This window comes from Daucus carota, chromosome 7, assembly GCF_001625215.2.
Source record: "Daucus carota subsp. sativus chromosome 7, DH1 v3.0, whole genome shotgun sequence".
Lineage (NCBI taxonomy): Eukaryota > Viridiplantae > Streptophyta > Magnoliopsida > Apiales > Apiaceae > Daucus > Daucus carota.
Genome location: NC_030387.2, coordinates 208,562 through 228,261, shown reverse-complemented (window position 1 = coordinate 228,261; position 19,700 = coordinate 208,562). Strand labels below are relative to the sequence as shown.

Genomic DNA, 19,700 nt, shown 5'->3' with positions numbered 1-19,700 from the left:
TCTGTCTTGTATGGTTGTGTTTTCTGATGGAATGTTCTTGATTGTTGTTATGTTGGTATGTGTCATTACCTTATGTGTGTGTGATGTGCTCGTAAATAGATGTTGTGAGCGCGGCAATGATATATGATTTGATTTTAAAATTGTCGTCTTTAAATGTCTATTCTGCTTTAGTGTTCTTGATTACTGTTATTTATGCGGGCGGGCTGGTGCACATGTGTTTGTGTATTAAGCTTTGTGTTCTTAATTACTGTTATATACAGTACATGTGTGTGCGTGTGTTTGTCGTTTTAGGATTTCTTACTGGTTTGCACGACATTCTTGTTCCTCTCATTGTTTTATGTGAATGTCTATCCTGCTTAGTATTCTCATTTCTAGTTTGCTTCTGCATTTTATGTGTATATTTAAGTCATCTCTGTGTGTTTCCTGGTTTTTACTCTGACTATTAACTTACTTGTGGTATATTTTCTGTCGATAAAAATTTAAAACAATACCCTTTTCTTACCTTATAATTTTGATATGGTAACGTGATATTTTCTGATTTATTTAAAGTTCAACTTTGGAGTTCCGACAGAAACATCGATCTATGAATCTATTTTTTTTTGCTAGCTTTGTTTCTTTGATAGGATAGAATGTTGTGGTTTGCTTTGTGTTTTTTTTTCTGTATTTTACATTGGACAAACAGATTATTGCCTTGTACAAGTATATGGCAGGATCGAATGTTTTGTTTATCATGTAGAAAGCTAACTTTTGCTCATCTTGGAAAGTCCATGTCTTCTGTAAATAATAGTTTATCACTTTTTAAATGAATAATAGTAATTCTATATTAATCAATTTTCTGTTATGCAAATAATGAGCAGTCAGCCTGAGCAGCCAAAGAATGTGTCAGAGCAACCAGAAGTAGGTGGTGAGCCTGCTGCTTCCAGTAGCGTGGATGATTTTTGGGTCCCAGATGAGATTGAAGGTAAAAGTCCCTTTCTATATCATTTTGGTAGATTTACAAATTACAGTCATTGCATGGTTATAACTTTTTCCTTTCACAGTGGATCCCAATCGCAACCTCCCTAAAACAACCACCAGAGATGATGTTTCTTTTGTGAGGCCCCCTGCTGATCTTCTTGTTTTTGAAGGTGATGGCCTAGATGCCACAGGTGATGGCGGGAGTCTTGAATCATATACGGTACCTTAGTTTTAAGCATTAATATTATGTGAACACGTTGTAGTAATTTCCTCTCTTTTCCCATCAAGGTGCTTTTATTAACTCAAGACCATTAGAATTTTGTTAACTCTTCTTTCTTTTGATGTTTCAGCTAGCCACGAGTTATATCTACAAAGATTTTCTTCTACTAAATCCATGTGATGCTGCGGCAGTTGATGACTATCTAAAAGGGGATGATGAAGTCGATAAAGGGCAGGATGGAGGTAACAGGGGCAGCTCTTGGCCGTTTGAATCATGCAAGAATTTTCCTGCACCCACAAAACAGTCTGGCGGATCTGCCCACAACTTATCAGTTGGAAGAAGCCATAATGTAAACTTGCATCAATCTCCTTATGATGATCATGGCTTTGGCTTTAACAATCCTCATTCTCCACCCTGCAATATCCACGAAAGTGACGATGATGAATTTGCAGTAGAGGGTAGAAGTCCACTTGGACATATGGATGATTCAGACGATGAGGATGATCCATGGAAACCTTTGAATCCCAATGAACCGGGAAATTTGGAAGCCAAACCTTTCAGGAAAGGTGAACATCTTCTTGTTGTTCTTGATTCATCATCTGTTAGTATCCTTGTTTTCTTTGTCGTGTGCCTCAGATGCCTGACTTCATATTGCTTATAAACAGTTGAAGCTTCCATATGGAATATCGGAAACTCTAGCAAACAAGTTTCCGTAACTACAGACTTTCCTGAAGCCAGCTTGGATGGTCCCATTAGTGCTGATCTTACTCAAATATGGGAAGCACTACGTCGTGATAGAGAAGACCAGCAGCAACCTCAGTCTCCTCCATTTTATGAAAAGGTTAATATTTAAGTATTTTGTATGTTGCCTAATTTTTTCTTCTTTAATCTCCGTAGTAATAAAGTTATATCTTACAGCTGCGACAGTCTCTTGTTCTTGGAGGGCTAGAAAAGTTTGACGCACATCCTAAATCTAAGGATGGTGACGAAGACAGTGTCGGAGGCTATAACAGCGAGGACAATGAGTTTGAACCTCCTATCTTTGACATGGCAGAAGGTGCATATATAAATGATGATATACCTGTACCTTCGAATATGGTAAACATTCTTTTTTGCATTTTGTGATGTTGTGAAGCAAGTCTGAGTTATTTAGGAACTCCTTGATTTATTCTTATGTATGACATGCAGCATGAAGATGGCAGTGATCATGAAGCTAACGCTCATGAGCACGAAAATCCAATCCCTGAAGATCTTTGTCACTCTCACCTGGTATGTGTAGTATGTTATTTTGTCTTTGAAGGTGCTTACACCTTGTCTTTTCTTTTTCAAGTGAAAATTTGATAAACTTCGTTCAGTACTTTCAAACTAAATCATGTAAACAGTTTTCAGTTCATGCCATTTAGCTGCTCATAGTTCGTATTGGTGATTCTTTTTTGTAAAATATGCTTCGAAAAGCTTTTGCTGCTAGGTCACACTGAAATCAAATTTAATCCATTTCCTCTCCTGTGATTATACTTTTCTCTAGTGAGCTTTTCATAATTATTATCGATTTCTGCTTCCTTCTAGAATTCTCTTCTTGGAAACATGAGGTTAAGTGAGATGCAGACTGACTCAGATGCTCGCATATCAGCGTGGAAGCAGAGTATTGAGCAGGATCTGGAGGAGCATGTATGCCTTCCAATCTTCTTACACATAAAATAATTCTAGCTTGATGAATTTATAATTGACAATTTCGTCATTTGAACAGTAATTCATTGACCTTTTCCTTGGCAGGATACACGGCCTGCATTTGATGTAGATGACTACGGCGAAAGGGTGTTAGATACGTTGTCCAGGTCGTTCGACAATGAAAGTGCAATGTCCTTCGCAGATGTGGTCAGGGGACAGGAAAAGCATGACGTGGCTCGATCATTTTCTGCAATCCTGCAACTGGTAAATAATGATTGTATTTTTTTTGTTACATTAGACTACTTTTCCGCTAACTATTTCTCAACTTCTACTCAAAATGCTTTAGTAACAAAGTATGTGCATAAACCGTTTCAGATGAACAATGGCAACGTCGATCTGCAGACGTCAGCCACTACCGAGAAGGAGGCCACATGTTATACAGCAGAGAAACCCTTTTCTGTCAAACTTCTAAGGCCTGCAAAGAGACGACATGACGCCCAGCTCGGATCATCACAAAAGAGATCTTTGCCTGAAACAAAAAATGGGGAGTCGGAGGACGAGAGTGGCGACTCGGGAGAAGAAAATCGTGATCCGTCAGTATCTCAGCCTCAATAATTGACATCTCATATTTTTTTCCTTTATGATCTCATATCTCAGACTAGGAGAAGCTAGTGCCCTGCATTAAACTCTTTAAGTAGCAGAGCCAGCCATAGTTTTTTTTTCCTTTCATTATAATGCTTCTTTTCCTTTACTTTTTTTTGTAAGAAGAAATCATGCCATCAGTATCAACATTTATGTATGTATACAATACAAGTACAACCTTCTTAGTAATATGACTCAGTTATGCATTGAATTTTACTCTGTTATTACATTAAATTGCACCGATTTCTTCCAGTGGAGCCTCTGGAGCATATGGTTATGTATAGTTGCCTTGTTGCCATGAATGCATCATTGCATCCTGTATGTATAACGTTGGAGTTGTAAGTTTGAAATATACTAAGATATTATCGAAATTATTTAAGAATATATCAAGGTACATGTACCCAACAAATATGGTTACAATTTATAAAGTGGGTGTCCACTTGCCAATTTGACCAGCAGTCCCTTCTTATTGGTTAAAGCCCCCAACACAAACAGTTTACAGAATACAGTACTCACTGCATCTCTCCTCCAAATACAAGAATATCCATTAAATTGCTGGAAAAAGTAGTACAATGTCCAACTCTAACATGTCTCCAATCTTTCCAATGCCTCATCCCCAGCACTACCTCCTCACTGACTATGGCTTCAACCCCCAGTTCCACTATTTCCAGGTTCTTCCTCTCCACTAGTTGCCCTAGTTGATCGAATCTGTGTCACACGAGTCTTGGGCACTGAGTATGTACGGGCATTGAGTAGGAGCTCCAAGAACCTTCATACATGGTCTTTTATTTTCCACTCTAATTTAACTACTTGTCTTGAAATAACATCCAGGTGTTAGAAGAAGCAAGGAAGCAGAAGAAGGAAAGGGTAGCAGCACCAACAGCTCAGCAATTCAAAAAGAAGCACAGCAGCTCCTCCAGATCGAAACGGTGGCTGAAAAATGCATTCCGCTTCATCAGGGCTAAAATAACACACTGGCCTGTTCACCAAACCAATCAGGAGCTTCATGATCTTGGCAGCAGAGTCTACCAAGTACGTGCCGCCTTATCAGGCCCATTGTACACGACAGAAAGCAGAAGCAAGTCTGCGACGCCTTACAGGACCAGCAGAAGCCGCTCAGCTTCAGGCCTAAATTTCACGACAAAAGATAAAACTATACCGTACATCAATCTCAGGGAACTTAACATGGACCAGCATCCTCGGAGATCAAATACAGCTTCTCTGCCTATCTATTTAGTCACCTAGCTAGTAGTATCTTTTTTCATAATTAAGGTACATTATAGTGATGCAGTTTTAGTACTAGATAGATCATAATCCTGATTGTTCAACTCTTTTGTCTCTGTGAACAACTGTAAGTTTTAACATTATCAAATGCAGTTTAGCCTGATTGGGAATAATTGAGAAACTAAATGTGAAGATGTTTTGTCCGCAGTTTGAGAAAAAACAGGCTTGTCAGGAGTCGGGACCGTTGTTTGTCTCTTTGGTAACGGCTGTGATTTCGAATTGATTGATTTTGGAACTACATTTCACTATTTCACCAGTATTTCCATTTTTCAAATTGTAGTTACCGTTGGTATAATTGACATAGAAAACAATGACATTTGTAATCACAATATTCACACCTCTAAAATCTATATTTTTACATTTCCCTGAAACCGAAATAATTTTACATTTTTTAAGGGTCAGAATTGGAATAGGATGAATCAATATATAACACTTCTGTCTAGGCTTGTAATTTGGACTGAGTCAAGCTGGATCGAGTTCGATTTTTTATATTTGAGCCATTCTTGCCGCTCGTTTAGTTCTAAACAAGCTGAAAATTTTGGCCGAACCCGGCTTGTATAGTAAAAGAGTTCAGCAAGGTATTATAAACGAGTTTGATCTTGCTCGAACCTAGCCTTTTTTTCCGAGTTCGAGCCAACTTCTAGAAGAGCCATTCTCGACTCAACTCGTTTAAGTTCATTTTTGTGTTAGAAATCGATTAGTATACGAATTTAGAGTCAAGTTTAGTTAAACGAGTTTTACACGAGATAGCCCCTCCAATCGCATTACAGCCCTACTCCTCTACACGGCTGGAGACATGGACAACATGGAGCAAGTAGTTCCCGTCTGGTCTGGCCATAGGCCCATATGCATACATTACAGCCAATGTTGTGAAAAGCGCAAATCGGACCTAGGCGGTGAGATCACCTTCTAGCGCTTAAGCGTTAAAGCGGCCGCTTAAGCGGTTTTTAAAGCGGACCATTAATCGGATTATAAATAAATAAATAATAAAATATATATTATATTTATATTTATATAAATATAATTTTTTATATAAAAAAAATTCATCTTTTATAATAGAATTTACAGGCATATATTAACATTACACATCCTTATAACAGAAATTAATAATTAATAATAATAATTCGAGAATTCAAGCGAGACAGAGAAACACACCTAGGGCTGTAATTCGAGTCGAGCCGGGCGAGTTTCGAGCCGAGCCTAATTCGAGCCAACTTTAATCGAGCCGAGCCGAGCCGGCTCGATTAACTAATCGAGCCTAAATCTTTGGCCGAACTCGACTCGATTAATTTCACGAGTCGAGTCGAGCCGGCTCGTTTAGCTAAACGAGCCGGTTTTAACGAGCCGAGCGAGCCAGCTCGTATAATTTTACACTTAATCGAGCCCAAACCTCTACCCGAACTCGGCTCGTTTAATTTCACGAGTCGAGTCGAGCCGGCTCGTTTAATTAAACGAGCCGAAACCTTTACCCGAACTCGGCTCGTTTAACGAGTCGAGCCGAGCCGAGCTCACTTAAACGAGTTCGAGCCGGGCGAGCTCGCGAGCCGCCCGACTCGAATTACAGCCCTAAACACACCCCTCACCCACCCATGACTAATCTGAGCTGCAACTCAAAAAGTCAGTCTCGAAAAAACAAATATTCTCTCAGCTCTCTCCTCCCCCCTTCCTTTCACTTTCTCTCTCTCCACCCCATCTTTCTCTTCTTCCGCCATCTTCGTCAAATCCAAATTTCAGCCCCTCCCTCTCCCCTCCGCCTCTCCCTCCCCGTCTTCTTACCTGATCTCCGGCTTCAACATCGACTCCGGCATATTCAATCGCACTTTCCCCGCTTTCCTTACAAATACAGTCATGTGTTCAACTTGGCCAGTTAATCGGTCAAAATCCCGCTTAAGCGGATTTTGACCCGCTTAATCTCCCCAAACGTTTAATAACCCGATTTAGCTTTAATCGAAGCGTTTCTATCCCGCTTCCGCTTAAGCGGGCGCTTAATCGCCCGCTTAATGCGCTTTTCAAAACACTGATTACAGCATATGCATGTGAAGAAGACTGAAAAGTCATTGTCCCGTAAGTCCATTTCGATTGCTATGTTAAATTCCAATAGTGAGTGACTTAACTAAAACTTCACACATTTTCTAGATATTCAGATCAACTTTGTTGCTTGGGTCCCAAATTAAGTCTAACATGACGACAAAGATACAGAAAATTTATTTTGAATATAACTAGTTAAAAAATTTCACTGAGAGAAAGTCCAAAAATAAATCATTTCAACTTGTCCACAATCCAGACAGGATAATATCATCCATTATCACACTATCACAGTAACATGGAGTTAACTAACTTGACGACTGTTTCGTATATCTTCCGACATACTGCTACGTTTTTCCTATTTATTTTGTACACTGTTTGTCTTCATTTTTCAAATGATAGTTACCGTTGGTACTCCCTCCGTCCCACCAATTTGTTTACACTCTCTTTTTTTAAGTATCCTACTCAATTATTTACATTTCAAAACTTATCAAAAATAGTTAATGGGTTCCACCACTTCTCCGTGCCCAACCCATTTGATAAGAAAACGGGTGGGACGGAGGGAGTATAATTTTCTATTGTATAGACAACTCAAAAACTGTTTTAGTTTGCGACAAAGAATAAAATTGTTACAGGTATCGTTTTACTGCTCAAGACATCAATATCAGCTTTTTACTGAAGCTGAAAATTATTTGATGTATCTAAGATAGATTTTCTATATTATTTTAATGATTATAGCACATATTAATATGCCGTCAGGTAAGTTCACATAAATTACTAAAATCAGTCCGATATTACGTTTAACGTGGAATATTTTACAACAGATACTCACTTGTAAGGCTATAAGCCATATTAGTAAAAAAAAAAAAAAATTGGGCAGATTTCTAATATTTGTAGAGCAAACCCGGTCGCACAAGTCTTGTCCTCGAGGAAAAGAATATCTTCCACGTTTCAATCTCTGTTGCATTTTTTTTACTCGTTCAGTTCTCCTACAAATCATTTAAAGTATGTAGTCTAATTTACTCTCAGTATTGGCAACCCTTTGAAGCATCTGTAAATGTCCCCGTCTGTAAACCCACATGGCTTATAGTTAAGTTTAGGAACTTAATTTAACAATTATATAATCCATATAATATATCAAAATTTGATGATTAGTCAGTCGATAAACCAGGGTCTTTCTTTAAGTACACACCATGTGCAACATGAGTTATTTTGTCATTATGAGATTCAAGAAATTAAAAAAAAGTACATTGACCCACCAAAATATTATTTGGTGCCCGTAAAAGTAATCTAGATTCCTAAGCATATAAACTCTTGATTGATTAGTGTTTAAAGCATAAGTTCTCCAAAAAGATTTGAGAGAAGTGTTGAATTTGGCGTTGAAAAAATGGAAAAGATAGAGCACAAGACAGTGAGCGTGAATGGCATTGATATGCACGTAGCTGAGTTAGGCCAAGGCCCTATGATCTTGTTCCTTCATGGCTTTCCTGAACTCTGGTACACTTGGCGCCACCAGATGGTCTACATGGCGGCTCAGGGATACCGAGCAGTGGCGCCTGATCTACGTGGCTTTGGAGACACTACGGGAGCAGCTGTGAGTGATCCTTCCAAGTTTACGATGCTCCACTTGGTTGGAGATGTGGTGGCATTAGTGGAGGCTGTGGCAGGAGCAGGGGAGCAGAAGGTGTTTGTGGTTGGCCATGATTGGGGTGCTGTTGTGGCATGGAACTTTGCTATGTTTAGGCCTGATAAGATTAAGGCCTTGGTGAATATGAGTGTTGTGTATACGCCAAGGAACCCGAAGGTTAAGCCTGTTGATGGTCTGCGTGCTGTTTATGGAGATGATTACTATATCTGCAGAATTCAGGTTTGATTTTCTCATCTCAGTTGTTATTTAGCTTTTTGATTTGTGCACTTCCTTGTGAAAGATCCAGTGGTGAAGTATGAGGTAATTTTAATGATTAACACATATGCGATTTGGTTAAGCCTAGATTAATTGTGGGTTGTGAGATTGATTGGTTTTGGATTTGGAGGAAGTTCTGTTTTATTTCTTGTTGTTCATTTCAAGAGTTGGAGTAGGTTACCTGACCCCTTGACTACCCTGAAATCTTAATAAACAAATATTGAATTATGTGTAATTTGTGTTAAGTAACTAACTCATCTAAAACCTTAAATTTTAATGGTATTTGCCTATTTGGTATTGGTATTGTCTATTAAGATCATGTTTGGGGTCTTAATCTAAACTCTCTAAACACCTAAAAGTTTTAGATGAACTGATTACTTAACAGTTGAAAGGTTATATTTCTTCGAAAAGGTGCAAAGCATCTACTGAATTTGAAGGTTTGTTTCTTCAAGAAGGTGCATAGATGCATCTACCGAGTAATTTACCACTTCACCTATACAACGATTAATTTGATTGAGCTTATCATGTTGCAATCTGAAGTTCTATAATTTTTGAATGTTTTGAAACTAGAAGTTTTTCAATAAGCTAGGGTGTATTCTAAATTCTACCTATGAAATGAGTTGTTCAGACATTTTTGCAAAAAGGAACAGACGGTAAAAGCAAATGCTTTCTTCCTGTAGTAGCAAGAAAGATTCCCCATATCAGTATACCATCCTCCTAAGTTACGCCAACATAGTTTGTTACTCGTGGCAAAAGAAATTTTTTAACAGACTGGCCAGATTGAAAAACCAATCCTGGCAATGGATTCCAGTATTCAGTAATCCATTGTTTGTATTTTGGTACAATCTGCCGTATTGCTTCGAAGTTGAGACCCTGAGATGCTTATAAGTTTTTTACGTTCAACCTCTCTGACAACATGAGTACATATTTAAGTTGCATTTGTCCGACAGAGGGGTGATATTCCTTGTTATAATAAATAATCCTGCAAAATAGATACTTGGCATGACTGTGCTGCATTTCTAGTTACTTGTACACTTGATCAGGTGACTGCTTCTTCTCCGTTCTTCATTTTAGAAATATAGTTGACTAAGTAATAGATGAACGTATAGTTGACTAATAGATGAACGCAGGTTATCTTCATTTCTGTTTTTAAAAAAAAATTATGTTACATGTAAATAGATTAGCAACAACTGATTAATAGGAATGTACATATTGTACACGTCTTTATGTTTCAGGAACAAGGAGAAATAGAAGCTGAATTTTCCAAACTAGGAACCAAAAGTGTTTTGAAGCATTTTTTGACATACCGTAACCCCGGGCCTCTTTATTTGCCTAAAGGTAAAGGGTTTGGAGATGATAGCAATGATCCAATCGTTTTGCCATCCTGGTTATCGGAAGAAGATGTTGATTTTTATGCCACCAAGTATGAGCAAACTGGCTTTACCGGAGGATTCAACTACTATCGCGCCTTAAATGCGTAAGTTCCTTAACACACAGCACACATTACCTTAGGCTTTTCAGGTCACATGAAGCACATAAGGCTGATTATGTTATTAATTGTTTAGTTTTGTGAATGTGCTAATTGCAGAAGCTGGGAACTAAGTGCTGCATGGACTAAAGATCAAATAAAGGTCCCCGTAAAGTTCATCGTGGGTGATCTTGACCTGACTTACAATGCACCAGGGACCAAGGACTACATACACAAGGGAGGTCTGAAGAAAGTTGTACCCTTGTTGCAGGAAGTGGTTGTTTTGAAAGACGTAGCTCATTTCATCCACGAAGAAAAACCCGATGAGATCAACAAACACATCCATGGCTTCTTCAAGAAGTTCTCAACAGGTTCCTCATGTTCTGCATTGTAAAATCAATTTGTTCTATCTGGCTCTGTTTATGTAAATAAAAGTTTCACTGGTATGAATGTGTGATCAGTTCTTGAATTATTTGATACATCAGTAATAATTGGACAAAAGAATAATCCAGTCAACAATAATTCTGGGTGAAGGATGGGACTATCTCTCAGTCCATTTATTTTCTTGTTACAATTTTATTGAATACTGAGAAATATATACCACCACCTGGTCTTATATATATAACTTAATTAGTCACCAGAATATCATGTAATACGTTTTTCTTGTAAAATTAAAATAAAATTGTGGTAGCATTAGAATTTTGTCAAAGACTTGAGCTTTTATTGTTGGAAGCCAACATTTGCTTCGAGTAGCCAAAGCCTTGAGATTTGGAGCACATATCATCAAATTATGACTATTTGACAAGAAGTCAAAAAAAATTCATTTATAACATAATTTTAGAAAATAATAGAAGGAAAAATATATTAAATCAATTTCTTAATCCTTTAGATCACGAACAAATAAATTAATCAAACTCTAGCAATTTGTACAATCCAGAATCAAGAAGTTGTGAGGAATCTGTAGATATAACTACCAATTTGCCAAACACCTCCTCGTACATTATTCAATGATCAGCCAAACATGAATTGTTTTATGGTAAAATTCAAAGAGATGGCACCTGAGGCACGTAGATAACAAAGTTGCGGGTTGAGATTTCACAGCTGGCTTTCAATTATGACCAATTTTTCACGTTTAAAACGTCCTCACCGGCTCCCTTTCAATTATATTCAAATTTTCACATGTAAAACGTCCTTTTTCCCATGGACAGGCAAACTAGTAAAGCAGAGTCCCGCACAAATTTAGGATTTATTTGGGATTGTTGCTCAAATTATGTGATCTTGTAGAAATAGACAAGTTACCGTAAGTGAGATTAGTACATATAATTATAAATTACAGTTTATACACTATTAATCACTGTTTTATGCAGTCAAATTAGTAATTTTTAATGTTGATAATTGAGAAAATTACTTATGTTTGCTATTGTTGATCAATTATAGTTGTAGGAAGTCTATGATGGTAAAAAAAATAACGAGATGAGGCGTGTGGTGGTGATAAATAAACACTAGTAATGACAAGTTATGATGACAAGCGGTGGTAGATCAATCGTGGTTATAGGTGACGGCGGTAACAATAAAATGGGTTGATAATGATCCTTCCCCTCTCTTTTAATTGTTATTTTATTATTATTAAAACTACGTATATTACACTATGGGATTACATTCATCTAAGAACTCATTCGTAGTTTGTACACTAATTTAGTTTGTATGTGAGCACTTCTCTGTACACTAATTTAGTTTGTATGTGAGCACTTCTCTATATACTATTACTCCCTCCGCCCTCTAGATTGTTTACGTTCACTATTTGCACGCATTTTGAGATTTCTATAAAATATAGTTCTATATTTTTTTTTAAAAAAAATCTTTTTTGAATAAAAAATTAAATATCAAACTTTTATTCAGATAAAAAAAATTAAAAAATATATTATAGAACTATATTTTAAATGAGTCTTAAAACCCGTGCTAAAAAATAACGTAAATAAATGAGGGGACAAGCGGAGTATAATATAGGGATTGTTTGTTTTCGAGAAGAGAAACTGCTTCTGACTTCTGCTTTTCTTTACCCGTTTGTGTAAATAAGTAGAAGTACTCTTAAGAAGCTGTGAATGATAGTTTTTCTTTCAGAACTTCTACTTCTTTTCAAAACATTTTATTAACTTATTTACTTCTCACTTTTATTTCTTTTTTTTAATTTAAAGAAGAAATCATTTTTTTTAAATTTGTCCAAACGATGTCATAGATATATCATGGGTTTGTCTAGTGTGTGCCCATGGGCACATGATAAACACCAAATTCTATAATTTTGGTAGATTTTGATTGGTGTGGTTGGTGAATTTGCAGAGGGTCCATCATTATAAAGAAGCATGAGCCAATCAAAAATCACCAAACTTATAAAACTTGGTGCTCAGTGTATGCACACACTAGAAAAACAAAAACACTAGAAAAACCGATATACCATTTTCGTTGAAGCAGAGATTGATAATTGATACTCTCGGGTCACGGGTCAATCCATTACAGTATGGGGTCCCAAATATTGGCAGACACACACATGTGACATGTGGTGCTGATTTTCCCTTTCTATCTAGAGAAAGTCAAGTAAAATTTAATTGGCTATGTTTGGAGTCAACACTTTACAATCAAAACTTCACAAGTGATCTCCAAAAATATAAAAATGTCAATATATTTGGCAATCAGTTCTGAATCTCACGCAATTCCAGTATAATAGACATTTGAAGATAATCGATAGAAATGGATTACAGTCGTATATTTTGTTTGTTTTAATTCATAAGTGATACTCCCTCCATCCCAAATTAGATGGCCCCATTGACTTTGGGAACACAATTTAAGGTATAGATACGTGACTTATTTTCAAAATTTTATTTTTGCAAATAAAAATTTAAATATGAAATTTTCATTTATAAAAGAAAAAATAAAAAAATAAATTTTGGAAGTAGACGGTCAATGCACCTAAAGTTGCGTGCCCAAAGTCAAAGGGGACATCTAATTTGGGATGGAGGTAGTACTTTCCTTTTTGAATATAAAGACTATTAATTTTCAAAACCAAAATTCATTTAAACATTTTATATTCATGTTAAATTGCATTTATTCCCATATGATTGGATTATTTGAACAAGTTTAGAAAAATGAATTTTATCGTTTAGTATAAAATAAAAGCGTTTTAGGTCCTGATTTTTCTAAACGGCCGTTTCGACCGTTTATGGGTCGAACATTGCTCATAACTAATACTTTCGATTTTTAATATAAAGACTAATTAATTTCGGATCAAAACCAAAATCCATTTAAAATATATTTTTATTCATGTTAAATTGCATTTATACCTCTTATCATTGGATAATTCAAAGTCCAAAGGAGACAGTTATTATGAGAAGATCTAGTCGTCACCTCTTATCTCAACATTTTCCTATATCGGTTTTTCTATGGTGTGCCCAAGGGCACACACTAAGCACTAAATTTTATGAGTTTGGTGCATTCTTATTGGTCATGTAATCATAAATATGGATGGCCCCCCTGCATTTACACCAAACTCCACCAATCAAAATCCACTAAACCCATCAAATTTAGTGCTTAATGTGTGCCCTTGGGCACACACTAGAAAGACCCTTCCTATATAAACATTCCCCTAGTCTGAGCAGAACATCACAGTTCACAATAAAAAAGATGGAGGAAATAAAGCACACAATGATAAGTGTAAACGGGCTCAACATGCACGTAGCAGAAAAAGGTGAAGGCCCTATAGTCTTGTTCCTCCACGGCTTCCCCGAGCTATGGTACTCATGGCGCCACCAGATCAACTACATGGCTGCCCACGGGTACCGCGCCGTGGCTCCTGACCTCCGCGGCTACGGAGACACCACCGGAGCCCCCACGGAGGATGCTTCCAAGTTCAGCACCCTCCATGTGGTGGGAGACCTGGTGGTGCTGCTGGATGGCATAGCAGCGGAGGAGGAGAAAGTGTTTGTGGTAGGACATGATTGGGGGGCGTTCATTGCATGGCATTTGTGCTTGTTTAGGCCTGATAAAGTCAAGGCTTTGGTCAACTTGAGCTTGGAGTTTATACCGTGGAATCCAAAGGGAGATTATGCTGAACAAATGCGTGGGATTTATGGGGATAATCACTACATGCACAGATTTCAGGTTTCTATTTTTTTCTCTTCTTCTGTCTCCTGTATTTCTGCATAATTTATCAAATCTCTGGTGGTCTATAAAATTTAACGAACAACAATATTTTAGTCCCGATTATTTTGAAATTTTAGTGCCGCGATGTGCATCCGTACTACAAGGCCAATGAATTATTTAGATTTTGCTTTAACTTTTAGATGTGGGTCTGCAAGAGCACGAGTTAAAAATCATTATGATTTAATATTTAAAAAATGATTTGTAGTAGTATGTGACAGTGACACCGTGGATATTTCGAGGCTCGTTATCTGTTGTTGCTTGTCATTTCATATTTGAGATGCCGACGCATATAAACGTATGTAATTATCGCAAAGTAATAAAGAGAAACTGACGCGGAGATATCACAATTGTAGTATTTAATTTGCCGGCTATATCTGTGAACTATAACGAGAGTGACCTTTTTACATGTAGAGTTAAATCTTTGAATTAATAATTTTGGATCAGAAAAACTTTATCAAAATTTATTATTGTAACGAGGATATTATTTTAGACACTATTATAATCGTATTGCATATCTTCTTCTTCTTCTTCTTTTGCTATAATAAATAACTTCTTTTTTGATAATTAATTTAAGGTATTATTTGCTACTTCAAAAGAAGATGAGCATTAATAAACTTTCAAACCATGATCAACTAAAATCAGTTGACTAAACATGCACTTCTGAATTTGTTAATTAGCAATTAAAACGATTTCCTGTAGCCTACTTTGTAATTATGTTATACACAGTTGATTAAAATTGTAAATGTTGTACGCAGGTGCCAGGAGAAATAGAAGCTTCACTAGAGCCGATAGGTATAAGAAACTTGATGAAAATTTTCCTAACATCTAGAAATCCTGGTCCTCTCTACTTTCCTAAAGGCCAAAGCTTTATAAACCCAGATGCTCCTCCTACTATAGTATTGCCTTCCTGGATAACAGAAGAGGATATCGACTACTACGTCAGTAAGTTTGAGAAAACTGGCTTCACGGGTGGAATCAATTATTACCGTGCTCTACATTCGTGAGTTACTATCTTCTTAAACGCTTATTATAACAGATAGTCATTTATAAGGTGTATAAGCCTAAATTGTCAAACAACGCTCAAACATGTCCAAGATAACAGTGCATCAACATCTGATCATCTCTCTCGATAATTTGTTCATGGTTTTTGTGATTGCAGAACTTGGGAACACACGGCAGTCTGGCATAAGGGTAAGGTAATGGTACCGACAAAATTTGTAGTCGGGGACTTGGATTTGACCTACAATGTACCAGGCATTAAGGAATATATACATGATGGTGGGATGCAGAAAGATGTGCCCTTGTTAAGAGAAGTGGTTGTTCTGGAAGATACAGCACATTTCATTAATCAAGAAAGAGCCGACGAGATTAACACACATATCTTGGATTTCTTTCAAAAGTTCTAGCTGCATTTTACTAGCTCACTTGTGTCAAATAAAGACAGTTGGCCTACATCTATGGTGTTCACCTAGTCCATCAAGGACAAATTTCCGGCTTGCTATTTTCCTGCATGTCATTGCAATTTCTAAATTACCAGACTCTTGATACAGCAGTATCCACAATGTAATAATCTGAGGTGGAGTTTTTATTTATAATGTCATTTGACCTCTTTAAATTTTTTGGGACAATTTGTCGACAAGGACCAAAACTACTCCTTGAAATTACAAACAGAACAGCCCATACATGACATACTTGTACTACATGTATACATATATTTATTGATCAAAATGGACTAGTCCCTCGATCTAGAGGCTCATAGGGGTTTTGAACTTCTGTGACAATATGATGGGCACTGTAAATGTTCCACAGTTCCAGAAACAAAAAGATATCTCCTTGGCTATAGTTAAAATACATCAGGCACATCTTTGGTGAAGAGAAATAACTGAAAGTATATATTCGTTGCCAGAGCATTAATAATAACTCATTGGATCCGTAATCCTAACAGATTAGAGAACTTATCTAATTAAAAGCAGACTTGATGCATGATTGTTTAGCTACTTTTTGTCTTTTTGCGCTGTTCAACATTAAATTGGATGTCCAGTAGCCCTGTTATACCAGCATCTATCTTTTGACCAACTTTTACAGGACCGACACCTTGTGGGGTGCCTACACAAACAAAAGCAGCAAAACTATTTAAGAAATATTATGATGTTTAACAAATAATCAGCATTAGCACTGAGATATAGTTAGAACTATATTTAAATTATATCAGCACCTGTGTGCATTAACAAAGTAAGTTTTGGTCTTGAAAATGGAAAAATAATTTCAATTCCCAAGTACAGCCAAAATTTGATGTACAACTAAGGGGGCTACACCCCAGTGGCAATACTCACCCTTGCTTAGTTATTTACAAGCCACTGGAGCAAAGTAATAGTGTGAGTTAAAGCACAAACTTCACTTATATGGATGTGCAGTATACAATGTTTCTATAACAAAGATGTTAGCAGTTACAAATTATATAATCATTGTTTTGGTTTTTTTGTCTATGGTATCAAGTGACTGCCACCATGATGGTGTGAACTTCAACGAAAAGAGATCGAGTTACAACACTAAATAAGTAAGGTAAAACCAAAATGCCATAAAAACATATGTGCTTATTACCAATATGTTGGCATCAGAACTAAAGTAATTCGAAAACCTCAAGAAACAGGCTGTAAAAAGGTCTCTGAAGGCCCACAATTTCATGGCATCAAAATATATGCACCAGTAGAAAAGATAAATACTTTATAATCCATACTAATACAAACTTCTACCTTAACCAGCCCTCAAGTTTTCCACAGTATGAAGCACATCAAAATGCAAAAAAAATAAAACAAACACAAAAAACATGACTGATTAGCTAGTTTTAAGTTGTAGACATTTGTATAATATTACCTGTTAGTATAACATCTCCTTCAAGAAGAGTCATGAGAGAGCTTATGTGGCTTATGAGAAATGGGATCTTAAATATCATATCTGCAGTAGAGCCTTTTTGCCGAAGTTCACCATCTACCTGTTAAAGTAGTAGCAATATTAAGAAGCTTGGACACATACATTCATAATTAGGAGTGATAAGATAAGAAGCAACCGGAACCTTGAGCCACAACTCTAAGTTGTGAGGGTCTGGAACCATTGCCTGTGAAAGCTGCAGCGAGGAAAAAAGAGTTACAGTACAACATATATATCTGTTACAACTTGATAAATAATATGTGTTTCCTAATTGTTCAGATCAACACCATTGAGCTTCCCAATCATATTAGAAGCGGACAAGGCTCTTGTTTGTTTATAAACTTCCAAAATAAGGTGTTACACGTTTAATACGTCTAATATCTGAGGAGGTTTTATCACAATAAATACAAACCTAGAAGTTGCACATCTTAATTTATTTGCATCAGCGGTGACCTAACTTCATGGCGTTGCTACAGATTTCACATAAGCCAGATGACTCAGTTGTTCAACTCCCAATAGTTCCGACATAATACTTGAATTAGTTAATGCTTAAGTCATGTTTCTCAACATCTTTTTCAGGAGTCGTTTGACAGAATTTATGGCTCAACATATATGCAGTGTGACTCTAAGAAGAGCAATTTTTTCAATAAGAATTATACTTACAACAGAGCTAATAGGTGTGAAGGTGTCCTGCCCTTTAGCCACAGTCCAAGGAAGACCTGCAGACTGACATACCAAACAGTCAGAAGAGCTTAACTTAGATATTTCACAAGCCTATTTGATAGGGGTCCAAAGGCACCAGAACACAAGGGTTTACTTTGAAACTCATAATTTGCAAACTTTATAGAACTTAAAAATGGATGTAAAATCGTCAATCACAAGCGATATACTGATAGGATGTAAATTGTATATATAGAAGCAAAATATTATAAGATCAACTGATTGCAGAATATGTTTTATAGTTGCCGCCATGAATTTATTACAAACGCTCACTGGCTGTGCTAGCTGCTCGGAATGAAGTGGGGCGGAAAGAATGCTTTTGGACTAAGAGGAATTTACATTCTAATGCAGTATAATTAATGTCTTGAAAATTTCCATAAATCAAGGGAGATATAATAATTTTATAATGAAGTCGTATAACAAATTCAAATAAACTAACCTTTGCCGAAGCCTGAATTTCCCTTGCAGTCATATCCAAGGCAAGTGCATAACCTAAGAAAGAAGTAATTTAAGTTTCTGCTTTCGGCAGTAATGATTAACAAAAGATTCCTTAGAATTTAAATGTTCTCTTTTAAAAGTTTAAAGTATCCCCCCCTAAACACACACACACACACACACACTACAAAGGTAATGCACAATAATATAGCAAATCATTATGAATAAATATGCATTGCCTCGAGTTAAAAGTGCTTGTAAGCTTAAAATTTCTTACGTATATTAAGAAATGTAATTAATGCACAGAATTCGAAATAAATTTTCCAATTTGCATAAAGAAAGGGAAAAAGATAACAAGAAGTGCTGAGGAAAAAAAGAACTTGTAGAGCACCATTTACTCAAAAAGAAAGTGGTAGCATTACTATCCAAAACAAGAAGAAAAAAAATCTTGAAGCATCCTTTTAACATCAATAAAAACAATTTGAACTACGCACTAGAAGTCCAAGAGTGTACTAAATTCGTATCATGACACATGACATGAATAAGATAACGCAATAAAACAAAAAGTTTAAAATGTATAAACATGTAAAACGAAAAATATGATTGCGTAATTAAAAGTTGAAGTGGATACCTCCAATATAATTCATAGCAGCGGATTCAGAAACATCGCGAGCTTTTCGGCCAATGACAACAGCCAGCTCAACCTCATGATCAAGTGAGGAGAGTGGGTGTGGGACCTCTATGGTGCCTCCATTAGGCAAATACGACGACGTTGGCTTCATAAACAACACCGGCTCCTAAGACCACAGAAGAAGAATTAGAATGAATAATAGTAAGAGTATAAGAATGTGTAATAATTACAAGATAGAAAATGATGATGACCTTGGGAACGGCGTTGCCGAGCTCTTTGGCGTGAGCGGCGTAGTTACGGCCAACGGCGACGATCTTGGTGCCCACGCTCAATAGCTTCTTGTGTGCCGTTGCTGACGTCGCCATGTCTGAAATTAGTCAACGCCGATCAAGATTTCTTGCTTCTTATTAGTAGTACTAGTATATCAACAACACAGAGAAGATGATCTTGCTTTCTCACTAAAACATAACCATTTTCAATTATTATTAATAATTAACTCTTTAACTTCCCACAGGTATTAGTTTGGAAATATTCCTATTTAAATATTTTTAACTCAAATATTAGTTGCGTAATATTATAATCACTTTTTTGATTTATTATTATGAATTATAAATATCTTCAATGA

At 36.5% G+C, this 19,700-nt stretch overlaps 5 protein-coding genes across 5 annotated transcripts; 4 read left to right on the top strand and 1 right to left on the bottom strand.

Moving 5' to 3' along the window:
• Positions 1–650: 650 nt before the first annotated feature.
• On the top strand, positions 651–3,701 carry LOC108194354 (condensin-2 complex subunit H2-like). Its single transcript, XM_064081824.1, has 9 exons — positions 651–961; positions 1,041–1,177; positions 1,308–1,743; positions 1,843–2,018; positions 2,096–2,275; positions 2,366–2,446; positions 2,744–2,845; positions 2,951–3,109; positions 3,221–3,701. Exons 1-9 carry the CDS (start codon positions 841–843, stop codon positions 3,458–3,460), a joined length of 1,632 nt encoding a protein of 543 aa, XP_063937894.1. The 5' UTR covers positions 651–840; the 3' UTR covers positions 3,461–3,701.
• Positions 3,702–3,927: 226 nt separating this feature from the next.
• LOC108195335 (uncharacterized) lies at positions 3,928–4,884 on the top strand. Its single transcript, XM_017362295.2, has 2 exons — positions 3,928–4,158; positions 4,319–4,884. The coding sequence occupies exons 1-2, from the start codon at positions 4,060–4,062 to the stop codon at positions 4,730–4,732; spliced, it is 513 nt and encodes a 170-aa protein (XP_017217784.1). The 5' UTR covers positions 3,928–4,059; the 3' UTR covers positions 4,733–4,884.
• A 3,126-nt stretch (positions 4,885–8,010) lies between these two features.
• On the top strand, positions 8,011–10,741 carry LOC108193647 (uncharacterized). The gene is made up of 3 exons (XM_017360393.2): positions 8,011–8,663; positions 9,935–10,176; positions 10,288–10,741. The coding sequence occupies exons 1-3, from the start codon at positions 8,184–8,186 to the stop codon at positions 10,559–10,561; spliced, it is 996 nt and encodes a 331-aa protein (XP_017215882.1). The 5' UTR covers positions 8,011–8,183; the 3' UTR covers positions 10,562–10,741.
• A 3,042-nt stretch (positions 10,742–13,783) lies between these two features.
• Positions 13,784–15,981, top strand: LOC108196567 (uncharacterized). Its single transcript, XM_017363903.2, has 3 exons — positions 13,784–14,319; positions 15,117–15,361; positions 15,521–15,981. The coding sequence occupies exons 1-3, from the start codon at positions 13,843–13,845 to the stop codon at positions 15,765–15,767; spliced, it is 969 nt and encodes a 322-aa protein (XP_017219392.2). The 5' UTR covers positions 13,784–13,842; the 3' UTR covers positions 15,768–15,981.
• A 189-nt stretch (positions 15,982–16,170) lies between these two features.
• LOC108196568 (probable acylpyruvase FAHD1, mitochondrial) lies at positions 16,171–19,553 on the bottom strand. The gene is made up of 7 exons (XM_017363904.2): positions 19,327–19,553; positions 19,076–19,241; positions 18,449–18,501; positions 17,953–18,015; positions 17,435–17,485; positions 17,236–17,353; positions 16,171–16,467 (listed from the first exon to the last, which is right to left on the bottom strand). The coding sequence occupies exons 1-7, from the start codon at positions 19,438–19,440 to the stop codon at positions 16,352–16,354; spliced, it is 681 nt and encodes a 226-aa protein (XP_017219393.1). The 5' UTR covers positions 19,441–19,553; the 3' UTR covers positions 16,171–16,351.
• Positions 19,554–19,700: the final 147 nt, after the last annotated feature.